At 41.4% G+C, this 18,808-nt stretch overlaps 1 protein-coding gene across 1 annotated transcript in view; it reads left to right on the top strand.

The window, feature by feature from the left end:
- The window catches only part of cdc5l (CDC5 cell division cycle 5-like (S. pombe)), a 58,607-nt gene that overhangs the window by 458 nt on the left and 39,341 nt on the right, over window positions 1-18,808 (top strand). Inside the window, exons 2-4 of the mRNA XM_078212926.1 lie at window positions 6,294-6,397; window positions 9,673-9,834; window positions 11,701-11,828. Of these exons, the coding sequence (XP_078069052.1) occupies window positions 6,294-6,397; window positions 9,673-9,834; window positions 11,701-11,828 (394 nt within the window). The remainder of the gene's footprint in view (window positions 1-6,293; window positions 6,398-9,672; window positions 9,835-11,700; window positions 11,829-18,808) is intronic.

The following is an 18,808-nucleotide window of genomic DNA, read 5'->3' as shown; positions in this document are numbered from 1 at the left end:
TCCCAACAACAAAATAAAATCAAACTATTTGTGGATGTTGGAAATTTGAAATGAAAGCAGAAAATGTCAGACACACTCACTAGTTGTTAAATAAGAAATCGAGGGAGCCAGAAACAGATCCTGGATGGGGTGGCTGGCTTCCAGTATTATGGTACAGGATCAGCAAATTAAGCCATTGACTATGGTAAGGTAAAGTCGCCATAACCCCAAATGACCATAGGTTGCTCTACCCCCTCAAATGGGACCAGTGGTGATTTAACCTGAGGGTCAACACATCTCAGGCGAGGGGCAGGGTTGAGAAGGTGGGCTTTCACGAATTACCTCAGCTGGTATGGGAATTGAACCTGCCTGGTTGGCATTACTCTGCATCAAGAACCAGCCATCCAGACAACTGAGCTAACTCAGTTTTGCCTATTCCCTTACTGATTCCTGACTTTTTTGGGACAGGGAGAAAGGAGTATGGATTTGTAAAGTGATAGCACATTCAAAGACTTCGGAGTGAAAATGGAGGCTGCAGATGGGATAGTTTGAAAGGAAAAAGAGATTGAAGTTTATCTTTTGAGCAAGGAGGTCAGTATCTGGAGAGGGAGTTGCTAATTTCAGCTAATGTGGAGGCCGGGCAGGGTTGTTGGGTGGTCAGCATTTTAGTTGGAAAAGGTTCAAGGGAGCCAGAGTTTAGTGTTATGGATAACATAAATTAGAGGTTGCGGGGTGAGGCAAGGTGCAAGATCATGTCAAAGAGAACCTGAGAGGAGGTTTGGCCCAGTGGACTCGGGGAATTCAGGGAAGCAGCAAGAGCAGCTAGTCTCAATCTTAGTGAAAAAACTGTTCATGAATACCTCACACTTGTTGATGGAGGTGAGGGTGAGGAGACTGGGGAGGAGGATTTAAGAAGGCAGTTTGTAGTGGAGAAGAAAATCTGGAGATTATTTTTGCATTTCAGGTTGATCCTGGAACAGTCTTTGTAGAGATGTGCAGGGCCTAATAATGTTTAATGTAACCCTGCTAGATCTGCCTGTGAATGGTAGTTATCCATCATAAACTTTCAGGTTTGTGTGCACTGTACTAAAGGGAACAGAGATGAAGACTGCACTGGAGGGACAATCAGGTTGAGAGTGTAATAGCTTCAGTGGGCAAAAGAGCATTATCGGTGGCAATGAGGTGTGAGTGGGCATATCAGTAACTGTAGGAATGTCAAGTTGAAAGGAAGATCAAAGGCTAGATGACAGTCCTGGGTAGGGAGGGAATAGGGTAAAAAATAAACTGGTTTCAACTACCTAAATTCTCTGCTTAGAATGTGCATAAATGAATAACCAGCAATGACAAAATTAGGTTTGTTACAATGGCTTCCACAGTATAGTAGCATACTTAATATGTGTTTCCCAAATAGCTACAACCTGCATCTCAATGGATTCTGGCTTAAGAAACTTATTTTCCTTGATCTCTGGTAGGAAATTCCTGCTTTGTTCCATTGATCAATATTGTCTGCTATAAGTCTCTTTTAACCTCATTCCTGAGAGGTTCTGTTGTTCCTGGATGATTCTGGAATAGAATAATTTTGGCCCAGAAGAGCTGTTCCTGATCAACATTTTATCTCCACACTGGCAACAGTGTTGCAACTCAGTGTCCTTTTCTCCTCACATTCACAAGAATAACATTTGTGGTCCATATTGGTGCAAACAACATAGGTAGATAGAGAGATGTAGTCCTGCAGTCTTAATTTAGGGAGCTAGGTTGGAAATTAATAAGCAAGACCTCAGAAGTCATAATCTCCAAATTACTCCCAGCGCTACGTGCAAATGAGTATAGGATTAAAGCAAATCAATGTGTGGATGGAAAGATGTTGCAAGAAAGAGGGCTTTAGATTCTTGGGACATGTGGACTGACTCTGGAGGAGATGGGAAATTTGTAGACATAGAACCAAGTCTTAGTTCCTTGTTAGTACTATTGGAGAGTGTTTAAATTGGCAGGGCTGTGGAACCCGGAAGTAATATCAGAAGAATATCAAAGTACACAACAGTGGGAGAGATAGGTGACACCAGAGTAGGGAATTTACATATTAAGGTAGGGGGACATAACTGAGATATTGAATCAGTATTTTGCATTTGCCTTTACCAAGGAGGAAGATACTATCCAGGTATGGTAAAGGAGAAAGTAATTAATATATATTAGAATATATACTTTTAGAGGGTGACACTGTGGCACAGTGGTTAGCACCACTGCCTCTCAGCGCCAGGGACCAGGTTTGATTCCCAGCTTGGGTCACTGTCTGTGTGGAGTCTGCATGTTCTCCCCGTGTCTGCATGGGTTTCCTCTGGGTGCTCCGGTTTCCTCCTACAGTCCAAAAGGCGTGCTGATTAGGTGCATTGGCCATGCTAAATTCTCCCTCAGTGTATCCAAACAGGCAGTGTGGCAACTAGGGGATTTTCACAGTAGCTTCATTGCGATGTTAATATAAGTCTACTTGTGACTAATAAATGAACTTTAAACTTTAACTTTAGAATTATTAGAATCACCTAGCCAGGCAATAGCTTCCACAGTGCTAAGCGGAGCACTAAATACTCCGATGAATTTTGTCAGGGCAGTCTTCGATGATGAGAGTCATTGATTAGGGTGCACCACAGCTGCTTTCCGGGTTCCCTGCAAGGCCCCGCGTGACGATTTGCTGCACAAAGACCTTGGCCAGTGTGGAAACACTTGAGGAATGCCCAGTGTTAGTGTGGCAGGTTGAAGCCAGGCAGGTGAGCTGTGGGATCCCTGATGAGGAAGCGGTTTTTAGTAATGTTGTGTTGGTTCCATTCCTGCTGCCATAGGGCTTCTGCAATTATTCCTTGTAACAGCGGTCTTAGCCATATAGGCTGGCGTAATACTTGGGTTGATGTAAATGTTCTCCAGGACTTTCCTGTTGCAAGCACCCTCCTTTTGTCAGGGGGCAGGATGTTGCTCAGACTGGAAGCCAGTTGAGTTGATTGGAGGGTATCTGCGATGAAGTGCATCATTGTGTTCAGCTGAGTACCTATAAGACTAGTATGAGGTGAATTGGACCATACTGGTGCACAGTACTCTGCAGTTGAGCAGACGACGACAGGAGCTGAGGTCCTGAGTGTTTGATCATCTGAATCCCATGAAAAACCAGCAGGTTTGCTGAGGAGTTTGTTTTGTGATTTGACCTTTGCTGCTGTCTTGCTCCGATGTTTTTTGTATGTCAGTGTTCAGTCAACGGTAACATCAAGATGAACCTTTATGTTTTTCATGACTCAGTCTCTTTCCATTCAAGGAAAGATTGAGTTCCCTCTTGGCACTGGCAGTGAGGAGGTGGAATATACTCAAGACTGTTTAGTTGCTGCTGGGCTGAAGGTGTCATATCTTACAGTAGTTAGTCAGCTTTACAATATTGCTGTTTAGTGTCACCTCTAGTTTAGAAAATGTCCAAGCCTGAGGGGCACAGCAGATATCATTGGCATAGATAAACATCTGAGACAGGGTTGGAGGCAGATCATTGATATAAAGATTGAAAAAGGTTGAGGCTAGAATAGGTTCCTGGGGAAACAATAGGACTGTTTCCTTCAGACACTTATCTCACCACCCATATGCACTCTGAACCATCTATCTCAGAGTAATAGTTCGTTGGCATCAGTAACCGATGGAAGGAGCACTCTTGAAATTTTCCCAAGGAGACCAGTGTGCCAAACATTGTCGAATGTTGCAGTGAGATCGAGAAAGACAGCTTCTGTTTTGAGGATATTTTCAAAGCCATTTTCAATGAAGGTGGTTTGGGCAAGGACCTGCTCTCAAGCCAGCTTGTTCCATTTTCAAGATTTTTCTTCAGCTCTAGCTCTATCTGCCATGGATCAGCGTTTATGCCGCACTACCTGTAAATACCCGGTAAAACCCAGAGAAACCAATAATCCAACAAGCAAACCGAATTCAGAAAGCTCAGACATAAAGAATCATGGTAGAGCCATATCTAAAGTAATTAAGACAGTGGAAGGATGTAAAATGGATAAGGAGGAAGTATTGGATGGATTGTACTTAAAAGTTGATACCGTATCAGGACTGGTTGAGATGGATCCAAAGATACTGAGGGAAGTGAAAATGGAACTTGCGGAGGTGCTGGCAATGATTTTGGGGTCTTCCTGAGACACGCTGAGAGGCCAGAGGACTGAAGATGTACAAATGTTACGCCTTTGTTTAAAAAGTGTGCCAAGGGTGTGCAGTTGTGATTCTGTGCAACACAGCAGCATGCTCTTGCCATCAGGAAATAGGCACGGTATCACGAGGCAGTGAGGTATTGCTTCAACTGAACCTTGAGTGTGCCTTTGTCTGCCCTGCACCAGTTCTTCGCAAAGCTGTTCTGTCAACTGCATGGCATTCATCCTAACATGATGCTCAGCCTAGTGGAGATAAGCATGGATTATCATAGTCTCAAAGCTGGACTGTCAGTAGACTCCAGTACTTTGTTATTAATGATCTTATCTCACCATACTGAAGAATCAACAAGTGATTTTGTGGAACATTCCTCAGAGTGTGGAATCGAGTCATGGTGATTAACTGTTGTGATGAAACTAAAGGTGGCATGTAGGATTTCTTTGGTCCAGGCTTCAGGTCTTAGGTTGTGATGTGCTTTACAGTGCACTGTTATCATTCTGAATGTGGTTCTGAACCATTAAAGATAGTGTATTGAGAATAGAATATTTTGTATCTGGATCTGGGTTTGAACAAGCTTAAACTGAGACTTGATAGGCTTTGCTCTCAGATTGCTGGGGTGGCCGTAAATCACAGGAGATTGTGCATCGTTGTTATGCTTCATATCATCCATAACTAGCAATGTTTCTGTAATTCATTCACACTGTCAATCTCATTTTGGGGTTTGTAAAGATCATTACTGTGAAATAAGTTCATACTGCCAATGTTTAGAGATTTGGGTCGAGAAATTTTTGTGGAGTTTGCACTTCCCCAGGATGCGACCTCCGAATACTTGACTATGGGCGCAAAAGGGATCTTGCATTTCCTTGCACTGGTCTCTGGCTGGATGAAAACACTAACCGTTGAAGTTCTAATTCAAGGGTCTTTAGTAGAATTGCAAGAATGTCATTTCAGGGCGCCAACAAATGTGAGAATTTGATTGATATAGTGGATTTGTCTTTGCCACCAGTCACTAATGAATCTCCCAATAATCCCTCAGCTAAATTTCAGTCTGCTTTTCAGAATGAATTTAATCTCTATTCATTTAGGAGGCTATTAAGTGTTCACTGTATTGTCATAATTTAATCTAGCATGCAGCGGTGCTGATGTCAGTACCAGACTAAGCTTTTTATAGAAAATGTTCTGTTTCATTTATTTGGCTGTAACTCTGTCTGCCTCCTTTTTTGGATCTATTTTACATGCTATTTCCCAGAGAAATTTGAAATTTAATAGTGTTGAATTTGAGTCTATCCTTGGGTAACTGTCCATTTGTTTGTGGAAAGTTCCTTCGTTCATTGTCTCCACCACCTTGCGCAACCAAGACTGGGAGCAAATACACCAGTAAATCATGACACATTCTACAGTCTACTAATTGATAATGATGAAACAGAAACAATGTTTGAAAATAACATGCAAGAAAATATTTTCAAAGTACATTTTAAAGGTGTACAGGTCAAGTACCCCTTATCTGAAACCTTCGGGGCTGATTACGTTTTAGTATTCAGATATTTTTGGTTTTCAGATGTCCTATAGCTACTGTATGTATAGTAGGCCTAGGCCTACTTACATTACAATAACTTAAGCTTAAGCTAGCTAGAGTCTACAAATGCTAGATTGTTTCTCCATTTGACAACTCACACGTGCTACTTCTTATTGTTAACATTCATTAAACCTGTAAAATATATCACATTGCTTTATTAACATACAACTTAACTGCAAAGACATTAGGAGGAAATTCATGTGCTATTTGCAACAGTTGATGTAAACTAACACTTGGGATTTATTGGCATGCCACCAAAATCAAGTGGCCATCTAGCCAACTATGGGTTGCTACAGTAGGTTTATGGTGATGATAGTGATACATTAGGTTAGTGAGTACTGTGTTGGCTCATGTTAGAGTCTGTTCAAAAATGCTCGATTTATGGATGTGGTTGGTTTTCGGATGTACGGATAAAGGACTATATTGGACTATAGATGGAAGTATCCCAACTAATCACAGTTCCCATCAGAATTTGTCTCATTCTGCAATCTTAGTGCCTTGCATGATAAACATATTTATTTGCTTTAAAATGTTATCTGTCAACTCATTATTAACATTGTTTATTTAGGATGAGATTCTTAAAGCAGCGGTTATGAAATATGGCAAAAACCAGTGGTCACGTATTGCGTCTCTGCTGCACAGAAAATCAGCCAAACAATGCAAAGCCAGATGGTAAGTTTGACATTTTCTAACCAAATTTTTATTTAAATCTGTTCGTGAGCACAAGATAGCTGTTGTAGAATGGAATCCAACAAACACATAGTAGTAGAAGTACTTTAATTCCCCGCTGCCCCTCCACACCAATAAGCTGAGGACACAATCAATTTGAAATTTTCAAAAAAGAATTTTGTAAGGCAAGAAATATGGAAAAAAGGTGAAACAATGAGTTGACAGATCGGTGATGATTTGATGGAATGAAGGAATTAGTTTGAAGGACTGAATGGCCAATGTTCCAAACAGATTGAAAATATTTACAAATCACAGCTAAAATACATTTTTACAAACTTGACGGCATTTACTTGTCCTTGTTCACTATGACTTGAAGCAAAAATAAATATTATTTATACAGCAAACTTGAATGCTGTCTTCTGCTTATAGCTGCCCACATTTAAGTTCATGACCTCAGTTTTGCTTTCTTGTGAACCACAGAAGCTAAGAGGCTCTGAAACTGGGTGCAGTAAAAAAGGGAGTTTTTCCACTTGCTTTATATTTTTGGGTTTTACAGAAACTTTTCTTGAATGGCCTTCCTGATTTCCATTTTGGTTATGATTAACTGCGTTGAGGTCACAAACTGCAAGATTAATTTTTTTTGCACATCTACACAAACATGCATTATTCATACCAGAGCAAGACTTGCACAGTACCACAGTCTTGCAGTTTAGTGGGAATGTTAGTTGCCAGTAAAAGTTATGTGATTTAAAAAAAAAGAAATTAAAGCTCTTGCGGGAATTTCCATTTTATTGGCTATTGCTGAAAAAAGAGACATGTCAAAGCTTCAAGGTTGCAAAGTATCCCTGATGGGTGCAAGACGATAAACTTCAACATGTCTCTTCTTTCAGTTTATTGGCCCTCAAAGCTAATACTGTGAAATGTAAAAAACAGGTGAACTAGCTGCAGTGGGAATAATATAATCTGAGATCACTTGTACTTGTGACAGTTTGAAACATCTAAACTTAAAAATCCTGTGGCTAGGACGCAATTGGTTTTCCAGATTTAGATTTATCAGATACCGAACATCATTCAACTTCGCAGCATAGATTAAGGATAGGATTTCAGTAATTATAGTTAAAATGTTTCATAAAATAGGGCAATAATAAATTGTCTTTATGACCTGGATTTTATGCTGGTAATTACTGTGAAACTGTCGGCATTCTCTGTTGTTACCACACTGGAAACTGATTGGGAGCCTGTACATGTGCAGAATAGCATGGAAAGCTAGAAGATGCTGTCAGTGATTCTCTGCCTCCTCAGAGAGTGCACAGTTGAGGCCACCCAGATTGTAATCAATGGGAATTTTTTAAACAGATAGAACTTCCATTCATATGCTCTAAAACCCCTTGAAAAGGTAACAAATTGTTGACTGAGGTGTTACTGAGCTTCTAATGGTATGGTAGCTTCATGATTACTGCTAGACACCCTCACTTACCCAAAAAAGATAACTTTATACTTGTGGAATATCAATTTTCTCCATTATAGAAACTAGAAGCAGGAATAGGCCATTTGGGCCCTCGAGCCTGCTGCGCCATTCATTATGATCATGGCTGATCATCAAATTCAATATCCTGATTCCCCCCATCTCCCTTGATCCTTTTAACCCAAGAGTTATATCTAATTTCTTCTTGAAATCTGACAACATTTTGGCCTCATCTACTTTCTGTGGTAGTGGATTTCTCACATTTATCACCCTCTGGGTGAAGAAAGTTCTCCTCATCTCAGTTATGAAAGATATACATACCCCTTACCCTCAAACTATGACCCCTAGATCTGGACTCCCCCACCATTGTGAACATTCTTTCTGAATCCACCTTGTTTAATCCTGTTAGAATTTTATAAGTCTTTGAGATCCCCTCTCACTCTTCTAAACTCCAGTGAATATAATCCTAAACGACTTAGTCTCTCCTCATATGACGGATCTGCCATCCCAGCAATCAGCCTGGGAAACCTTCACTGTACTCCCTCTATTATGATAAATTTCACGTAGCTTTGAATTTAAAAAAATGTTTATCTCTAATTTAGCTTCTATCTTAAATCATCAATTATTTTAACTATCTGAAATTTAAAGTTAAAGGAATTATAGCTTGTAATGTTTTGGTTTCCTATCTCTGAGAATAGTTCATTGTGGTTGTCTACTTACCCTGCTTGCTGACATCACTGCTGCTACAAGCCTAGAGAGTCTGTTGGCATAAGATTTAAGCTGCCATCAAGAAAAGAGGTGTCTGCACCCACAGAAATTGATAAATATTTGTGGGCAACTTTCTCCAAAGTCAGCAGCAAGCTCTATTGCTTTACCGTTGATTGTAAAATGCAAAACATAATGGTCCAAATCTGCTGAGATGTGGCAATCATTGTCGGGTTTATCCTCCACACCTGTCTTGTTCTGCCATGATGAAGTTTTGCATTTCTGGCCAGATCTTCTGATACCAGCTTCTTCAGAAACGTGGAGCATGCATTCAAGACAACTGTTTGCTTGTGCTGGGTCATCAGGATGAAGGCTCCTTGTTACAGACTAGCTGCCATATTCTGGTACATGTTCACCAATACACTGAGAAGTTTTGGAACAGTTAAACAACTTTTCAGCGCGTAAGTGAATTAGTGTACGCGTGAATAGGTGATTGTGTAGGTGGGTAGGATGGCAGGTGAGTAGTTGGGTGATGGGGATTAGTCAGATTGGGTCAGGTGGGGCGAGCTGAGCAATAGGGCAGGTCATGGGGTCAGTCTGAGGAGCCAGGGCATCATGAGGGAGGTCAGTGGAGAGTTGCAAGGTCAGGAGGGAAGTCAGGGGTAGGGTGATGATGGTGGGGGATCAGTTATATAGTTACCTAGGAGTAAACCAGGGTATTTTTGTCTAACATTTCCTAAGTAACTATCCAGGTAAGTAAGTTGGACCTGTCAAAAATCTCCTTTATCAGAGGGCTCCATGGAGCAGGGAACTGCCCATCAGAAGTTTAATCGTCCCAGGCATTTCTGATGGAGTCAGTACATCGGGATTTCCGGGGCTCTCAAAGTGCATCATGATGAAGACCAGAGAATGTAGGCCTATGTGTTCAAATATATTTTAATTGCTTGTAATTGTGTTTTTCAGTTATATAATGCTGCATTGATATTAAGACTTTTCAATTGTGTGTGCTTCACTTGCTAGTTACAGTAAAGATATCTCTAAATCCAAACAAATGAAACTGCAGACTCTTTTATTTTAAATCATGTTTTTGCTATTGTTCACATTAAAGGTACGAGTGGTTGGATCCAAGTATCAAAAAGACAGAATGGTCAAGGGAGGAAGAAGAGAAGTTACTACACTTGGCAAAACTCATGCCAACGCAGTGGAGGACCATTGCTCCAATTATTGGCAGAACAGCCGCCCAGTGTTTGGAACATTATGAGTATCTACTGTAAGTTGACAGATAACGTGTCTTAATATTTTTTTCTTTAGTTAAATTCTAGTTTGGAATTACGATACAGATGTTGCATTATCAATAATTCACAAGTGTAATTACTTGTGACATTGCTGTTAAGTTATTCCTTGTGTTCAATTGAAAGAAAATTTCTCTGTTACTATTGAGGAATGCATTATAGCAGAAATAGGAAGAGAAAATAAAAGACGACTGAAACCCCGGGGAAAGCTTATACTGCATGATACTTGTAATTGAATATAAATATTAAGTACACTACTACAGATAATGTAATATGTTCCAAGTTTTTATTTAAGAGGAGAAACAGTCTTTATTTAAAGATTCTGTTTGACACCGATGCAAATCATTTCTTAAACTAGGAATTGAGCTTTTTGAACTTGAAAACCATATCTAAATGACAATTTTGGAGTAAAGTGTATTTTTTGCACTGGTGTTCCAGTTAGTTATGCCTTGGAATGGTGTGCCAAGTTCTTTAGTGCTGCCTGCAGCTGTCAGGAATTCAGTAGATAATTCCATTTGCAAGTGGCAGACAGGGTAATTTAATCTGTCTACATTCTTCACCTTGCATGTTCAAATCCAATGAGAAATGTTAGAATGTTAAATTGCTTGGAAAAAAAGACTCTTGAAATTCTGGATAAAGCTTATACTGTCATCACAAGAGACTTCTAATTGACTATAAATACCTAAAGGCTGACCAAGTACAGTGTTGATTTATGTTATGTGTTCCAATGTTTTATTTAAGAGGAAGGACAGTCTTTTAGATTCTACTTGACACAAATCCAAATCATCTGCCTAAACTAGCAAATGGTTCTTAATTTTATGATTGCTTTTATCGTGAAGTCACAACTTATTTAAAACATTGCAAGGACCAAGTACAGAAGAAAAGGATTTTTTGCAAAGGAGAGGTTCTACAAGCCAGATATTTAAAAGGCACTTTTTATTGAAAGAGACCTGCTCCATATTTCAGTAAACTACTCATCTCTCTCATGTTGGGATTTCCGCCTGATTTCAATATTTTGCAGTCATAAACACTCTTTCCTGATCTGACCTGTAGCGAGTTGGTGTGGCATTCAGAAATGGTACAAAATTGATGTAAGTGATTTGGAGAAATCTAATTTCTAGCAGATTCACAAATGATCATTAGCCTGCTAAAAAGTCAATGAACAATGACCGGAAATTTCCGGCCATCCCTGTCGACGGGATCTTCCAGTCCCATCGACGGTGAACCCCTGGCAAAGGTTTCCCAGCGGTGGGGGCTGCATACAACGGGAAGGCCACGCTGACAGCGGCAAGATCAGAAGATGCTGCCTTCGTGAAATGCTGCGGGGTGTGTGGAAAATCCCACCAATCCAAGCCCTAAAGCATGCACCTGATCATTTCTTGCATATGAGAAGTGCTTTCATTTGCAAATCACAACTTAAATGAGGCATCCTGTTGAGGATATGCATGAGGATGCCAATAAGCGTAGCTTATTCTCTGTAAACCATAGGTCTTTGCATTTATGACAGATAATTTGAGCTTCTTTATTGATGCTTTTTGTGCAGGTTTAAATTGGCTTTAATCATCTTCTAATGAGAAACTTTTGTGAAGGAAACAAAAATTTCCTATGTACAAAGATTGGACCAACTATCTTATTGCCATTGTAACAGTTAAACCTCTATAATGTTTAGTTGAAGTAATCAAATTCTTTGGGATCGAGTTATTGATTTGTGTACACATTATAGCAAACAAATACATTTGTGCAACTGGATTTTACATCTATTGACCTTGGTTTGAAAGAATAATTAGAAAATCACCATTATAAGATGTTACTCAACTGAATTGGTGGACCTGAACATGTTTCAGAGACAAAGCTGCACAGAGAGATCAAGAAGAAGAAACTGCTGATGATCCTCGAAAGCTTAAACCTGGCGAGATTGACCCAAATCCAGAAACTAAACCAGCCAGGCCTGATCCAGTTGATATGGATGAAGGTTAGTAATTATTAAAGGTGACTCTGTAGAGTTTACTTTTAAACTACCAAGTTGTCACTCTTGAAATCAGATTCCAGCATCCGCAGTATTTTGCTTTTATTTTACGATACTTCTACATATCCTAATTATATAGGGCAATCTACTGCATCATATTTTCTTATGTTTGTACAGTTCAAGAATATGTATAGTAATCTTGTTTGATCGATCTTATTAAAGTTTTTACGGTGACATGTTAATGCAGTAAGTGTAATTTATCTGGTTTTTCAGAAGGCCTTTGATAAGGTGCCCTATAATAGACAAATGAGTAAGGTCAGCGAATGTGGAGTTGGGACAAGTGACAGAATGACTTAAGGACAGAAAGCAGAGAGGGGAAAAGTAAGGGAGTCAAATTTGCAGAAGAGTTGAAAGTGGTGTTCTACAAGGATCAGTGGTGGGAGCACTGCTGTTCACAATTTACATTACAATTTGGATTTTGGAATCTTGAACACAATTTCTAAATTTGTGGATGACATCAAATTGGGTAAGTACTTAATACTGAGGGTGACTGCAGCAGATTGAAGGAGGGCATTAATAAACTTGTGGAATGGAAATAAATTGGCAAATGAATCATAGAATCCCTACAGTGCAGAAGGAGGCCATTTAGCCCATCGAGTCTGCACCGACCACAATCTTACCCAGGCCCTATCCCCATAACCCCATGCATTTACCCTAGCTAGTCCCCCTGACACTGAGGGGCAATTTAGCATGGCCAATCAACCTAATCCGCACATCTTTGGATTGTGGGAGGAAACCGGAGCACCCGGAGAAAACCCATGCAGACACTGGGAGAATGTGCAAACTCCACACAGACAGTGACCCGAGGCCGGAATTGAACCCAGGTCCCTGGTGCTGTGAGCCATCAGTTCTAACCATTGAGGCACTGTGCTGAAGTTCAGCACAAATAAATGGAAGTAGTACCTTTTGGTAGGTAAAACAGGGAGGTCACTTATTATTTGGCAGGTGAAAGTCTGGATGGGATAGAAGAACAAAAGGATCTCGGAGTACAAATATGTCACTCACTAAAGGTTCAGTCATCAAATCCATTTGGAAAGAAGCATACCAAGCATGCGGCTTTATCATTAGAGGATTAAATTGAAAAGTCGGGAGTTATGCTAAGCCTATATCTAACCTTGGTTGGATCACATTTTGAGTACCGCATGCTGTTTTGGTCACCATATTATTAAAAATATATAGAGCATTGGAGGGGGTGCAGAGAAGATTTACAAGGATGATACCAGAAATGCTTGCATGTACATATCTGGAAAGAACAGTTTTCAAAAAAGAAGGCTGAGTGGTGACCTGATAGAGAGATTTAAAATTATGAAAGATCTTTATGAAGTGGATACAGTGAGAATGTTTCCTTTTGAGGAGAAGAGCATAACGCAAAGCCATCAAAATAAGATAGTCAAGAAATTTAACAGAGAATTCGGAAGAAATTTCTTCACCCAAAGAATGGTAAGAATGTGAAACCTGCTACCATAGGGAATGGTTGAAGCGAATAGCACAGATGCATTTAAGGGAAAACAAGACAAGCATATGAGGGAGATTACAATGAGAGATGGGAGGAGACTTAAGTGGAGCATAAACATCGACATGGACTAGCTGGGCCAAATAGCCTGTTTCAATACTATATATCCTATGTAATCCTATGTAATTCAAGTTGAGATGAATTAAAAGATGGAAATATTTGAATTCAAGTTAAGGAAAGAGGAGAAGAAAAGGTGTAATTTTAATACATTATTTAATGAGATGGCAGAGGGCATTTCGAGTAATGGGGTAACATGCACTTCCACTTTCTCCCCAATCCAGCAAGCTGCTTTTCACTCTTGCTTTGATTTTGCTTTCACTCACTGGAGATATTGCCTCCATCTTTTAGCTGTACCTGTTTTACCATCATTATATGAGGGAAACATTTTGGGGGCATGCAGTTTTAGGTTAACACATTCCCATGTTGATTTAAGACCTTGGTAACTAGAAAAATACAAGGAGGTAATTAAAATGAACGAGTGCAGAGAAGGTTTACCAGGATGTTGCCTGGTATGGAGGGTCTTAGCTATGAGGAGAGATTGGGTAAACTGGGGTTGTTCTCCCTGGAAAGACGGAGAATGAGGGGAGATATAATAGAGGTGTACAAGATTATGAAGGGGATAGATAGGGTGAACGGTGGGAAGCTTTTTCCCAGATCAGAAGTGACGTTCACGAGGGGTCACGGGCTCAAGGTGAGAGGGGCGAAGTATAACTCAGATATTAGAGGGATGTTTTTTACACAGAAGGTGGTGGGGGCCTGGAATGCGCTGCCAAGTAGGGTGGTGGAGGCAGGCACGCTGACCTCGTTTAAGACTTACCTGGATAGTCACATGAGCAGCCTGGGAATGGAGGGATACAAACGATTGGTCTAGTTGGACCAAGGAGCAGCACAGGCTTGGAGGGCCGAAGGGCCTGTTTCCTGTGCTGTACTGTTCTTTGTTTGTTGTTTTTTGTTTGACTGTCATTACACAGCAGCAGAGATATTTGGGGAGCAGGGGGCAGCAGTTGGCCTGGTGGTTATCCAACATCACGAAGCAGGCTACAAGACCATGTGTTTCCACAGGGGCAAAGTGTTGAAGACAAGCCTGATTACCAACAAGTGGCAGGCCTTGACATGTGGACATGTTATGGACACTTGGCTGAGAGATTAAAAATCTAACTTCTAATATTCTCCGGAGAGGAGGAACATTTTCTACATTCCTGTTACTTTGCTATTCTTTGGAAAATGCTTACTTAGGGAGTTTGTGGTAAACACAAAAGATTCCTGGGCTTCAATCCTCTGTCAGTCAAGCAAGATACACCTTGTATCCTGATTAATATTGAATGCTCAAGGGAAGATTGTTATAAAGAGTCAACAGCATTTCAGTGTGAATTTTGCATCTGAACAAAATAAGGAATTTGTTAGGAATAAGGGGTTTGAGGATTTATGGAATCCCTGGGGATGATATAGAAGCTCTTTTGAGGTGGAATTTTCTTTAGACACTGAGCATGGAGTTGAGGGACAAGATAATTAAGACAGTACTTCACAATCAGGTTTAGGGTACAGCTATATTACAGTATTTGCATTTCAGAACAGTAGGTACACCAACAACTTGTATTTATTTAACACCTTTAATGTAATAAAGTGTCCCAATGTGGTTTATTAGAGCATTATAAAGTAACATTTGACACAGAACCTCACGGGTAAATATTGATCAAAGAGGTAGGTTTTAAGGAACATCTCAAATGAGGGAGTGAGGCTTATGGAGGGAATTCCAGAGCTTAATTCTTTGGCGGGTAAAGGCGCAGTTAAAATCAGATGCTCAAGTGGCGAGAATTAGAGGAGAGCAGATATCTCAGAGGCTCTAGGGATGGAGGTGATGACAGAGGGAAGGGGTGAGGCCCTGGAGAGACTTGAAAACAATGATGGGAATTTAAAGATCAAGGCATTGCTTAACCAGGAGCCAATAATGTACAGTGAGCACAGGAGTGTTGGATGACAGGACTTGATGCAATAAGGACACAGGCAGCAGAGTTTTGGATGACCTCAAATTTATAGAGGGTAGAATGTGGGAGGCTGGCCAGGAGTGAATTGAAATAGTAAAGTCTAAAAGTAACAAAGGAATAGATGAGCACTTCAGCACAAATGAACTGGGGCAGTGATAGAGTCGACCAAAGTTCACAGAAATGGAAGTAGATGTTCTTCATGATGACAGAGATATTTGGTTGGAAGCTTAACTCTGGGTCAAATAAGGCACCAAGATTGCAAGTGGCCTGATTCAACATCATACAGTTGCCAGAGAAGGTGATGGAGCTCATGACTAGGGAGTTTGTAACAGGGACTGGATATTGGCTTTACTTTAACAGGCTTGTGAATATTTCTTGCTGTTCTCATTTTTAATGTAAGGGATTGATGGTAGCTATAGCAGGACTTTGGGGATATGACATTGCCTGATGAAATTCTGAAATGCAGGTTAAAAATAATGAGTACATCATGCTGTTCAAAGTTGCAACAAAGTTCCATACATACAGGAGAAGGTCAAGTTGATCTTTCAGTCACCGTTGGATTTGAAAGATATGCCAAACTTGATCTAAAACTTTAGTAGTTCTTTGACAACTACAATACTGTAACCTTGGTGATAAATGATTAACGATTCTTGTTTAATGAAAATTTAAATGGAAAATGCTATTTGATCATGTGACGAGTCATGCTGCCTTTGTCAAAGCTCTTTCCAAGTATTTAGTGACCCCGCTTAACATGCTAATAGTCAAGCCCTATAACATAGACAAAGGTAATGGGGGTGATCCTCACAAAAAAATTCTAAGGGTTGAATTTGTGTAAAAACTAGAGTAAATCCCACTTTTTTTTCAGTGAGAGTTTCAAAATGAATCTCCCACATTCTGTGAACTAGAGTGATTCATGTGAAAAATCAGGGCGCGGGGCCTATTCCTGCTGGAGAGGCCAGCAGCATAGGGCTGAGTGGGCCACTGCGAATGTGCCGATCTTTCAGAGCTGAGATTGGCGTATGCGCAATAACGCCGCACTGCTGGCGTCCCGATCGCTGGCTAGCTCAATCGCTGGCCATCCCCGCGATCCCACATCATAGGCTTACTGATCCCCTCCACCACAGCCCGACCGCTGGCCCACAAGATGTGTCCGGGCCAGCATTGACCCCCTGTCCCCAACCCCCGGCCTGCCTCAATCTCCCTTTATAAACCCCGCCCCCCCCCCCCCACCACTGGCTCCCCGACCCAGCAGGCCAACAACCACCCCCCCAACCCGATGGCCAACCTCAACTACTGGCCTCCCTCCCTCTGTCACCCAGCCGGTCTGCAGAGTGGCAGCGGGACCCTCCCACCTCCACCGATCAAAGTCGTGTTTCACGAACTTGATCGAGTTTTTCGAGGAAGTGACGAATATGATTGATGAGGGTAGGGCAGTAGATGTTGTCTACATGGACTTCAGTAAGGCCTTTGACAAGGTCCCTCATGGCAGACTGGTGCAGAAGGTGAAGCCGCATGGGATCAGAGGTGTGCTAGCAAGGTGGATACAAAACTGGCTCGGTCAAAGAAGACAGAGGGTAACAGTGGAAGGGTGTGTTTCTGAATGGAGGACTGTGACCTCAGGGATCAGTGCTGGGACCTTTGCTGTTTGTAATATATATAAATGTTTTGGAGGAAAATGTAACTGGATTGATTGGTAAGTTTGCGGACGACACAAAGGTTGGTGGATTTGCGGATAGCGATGAGGACCATCAGAGGATACAGCAGGATATAGATCAGTTGGAGACTTGGGCGGAGAGATGGCAGATGAAGTTCAATCCAGACAAATGTGAGGTAATGCATTTTGGAATATCTAATACAGATAGGAAATATACAGTAAACGGCAGAACCCTTAAGAGTATTAATAGGCAAAGGGATCTTGGTGTACAGGTACACAGGTCACTGAAAGTGGCAATACAGGTGGAGAAGGTAGTCAAGAAGGCATATGGCATGCTTGCCTTCATCGGCCGGGGTATTGTGTTTAAAAATTGGCAAGTCATGTTGCAGCTTTATAGAACCTTAGTTAGACCGCACTTGGAATATAGTGTTCAATTCTGGTTGCCACACTGCCAGAAGGATGTGGAGGCTTTGGAGAGGGTACAGAAAAGATTTACCAGGATGTTGCCTGGTATGGAGGGCATTAACTATGAGGAGAGGTTGGAGAAACTTGGTTTGTTCTCACTGGAGCGACGGAGGTTGAGGTGAGACCTGATAGAAGTCTACAAGATTATGAGAGGCATGGACAGAGTGGATAGTCAGAAGCTTTTTCCCAGGGTGGAAGAATCAATTACTAGGGGGCATTGGGTTAAGGTGCGAGGGGCAAGGTTTAAAGGAGATGTACAAGGCAGATTTTTTACACAGAGAGTAGTGGGTGCCTGGAACTCGTTGCTGGGGGAGGTAGTGGAAGCGAATACGGTAGTGACTTTTAAGGAGCGTGTTGACAAGTACATGAATAGGATGGGAATAGAGGGATATGGTTCCCGGAAGCGTAGGGGGTTTTCGTTAAGTCGGGCAGCATGGTCGGTGCAGGCTGGGAGAGCCGAAGGGCCTGTTTCTGTGCTGTAATTTTCTTTGTTCTTTGATCTCCCCCCAGAGGCCCTGTCCCCTTGGTACAACCTGATGCCCAGTGGGTAGTGCCAAGATGCATCCTGGGCATTCACACTTTGCCCCTTGAACAGTGTCAGGGGCTAGGCTGGCACTGCCAAGCTGACAGTGCCCAGGGTGCACTCTCCCCCCCCCCCCCCCCCCCCCCCCTCCCCACTTACCCTCGACCTCCTGGGGAGCCTCGATGGCCCCCCTTCACTTCAGCGGGGTTTACAACTGACCTCTAATGATATTTAAATTGTATTAAAATTAATATTTGAATAAATTATACAGCTCCACGCCAATTTCCGGCGTGGAGCTGACAGCGCCAGAAATCTTGTCAGTTGGAGACGCACGGAGGTACCCAGTGGGAAGACCGCAAAACGGCCTCCACTTGACTCTCCCGACCCCTGCACAGGGCTCGGAGAATCGCCCCCAATATTGTAATTGAAAATTACAGAATGGCAGACTTACTAAATAGCCACTTTACATTGGTAGTAGAAGAGGTAAAAGAATGATGGACACAAGGAAAATTAAAATAAGTCAAGGGGAGGAATTAATGAGATTAAAGATTTTTGTAAAATGGTTAGGAAAACCTATTGAAATTAAAGGTAGACAAATGTCCAGAACCTGATGGTTTCCATTGTTGGGGATTAAGGGAAGTGGGGAAGGAAATTGTTGATGTATTAGTCATGATCTTCCAAAAAACCATCAAGTCAGGAAATGTTCCCTTACATTAGAAACTTCCCAACGTCCATTATTTATTAAAGTTAGGTAGGAGAGATAAACTTGGAAATTATAGGTTTGTG

This window comes from Mustelus asterias, chromosome 5 (genome assembly GCF_964213995.1).
Source record: "Mustelus asterias chromosome 5, sMusAst1.hap1.1, whole genome shotgun sequence".
Classification (NCBI taxonomy): Eukaryota; Metazoa; Chordata; class Chondrichthyes; order Carcharhiniformes; family Triakidae; genus Mustelus; species Mustelus asterias.
Note: the sequence above shows the minus strand (reverse complement) of the source record. Positions and strands in the feature narration are given on the sequence as shown.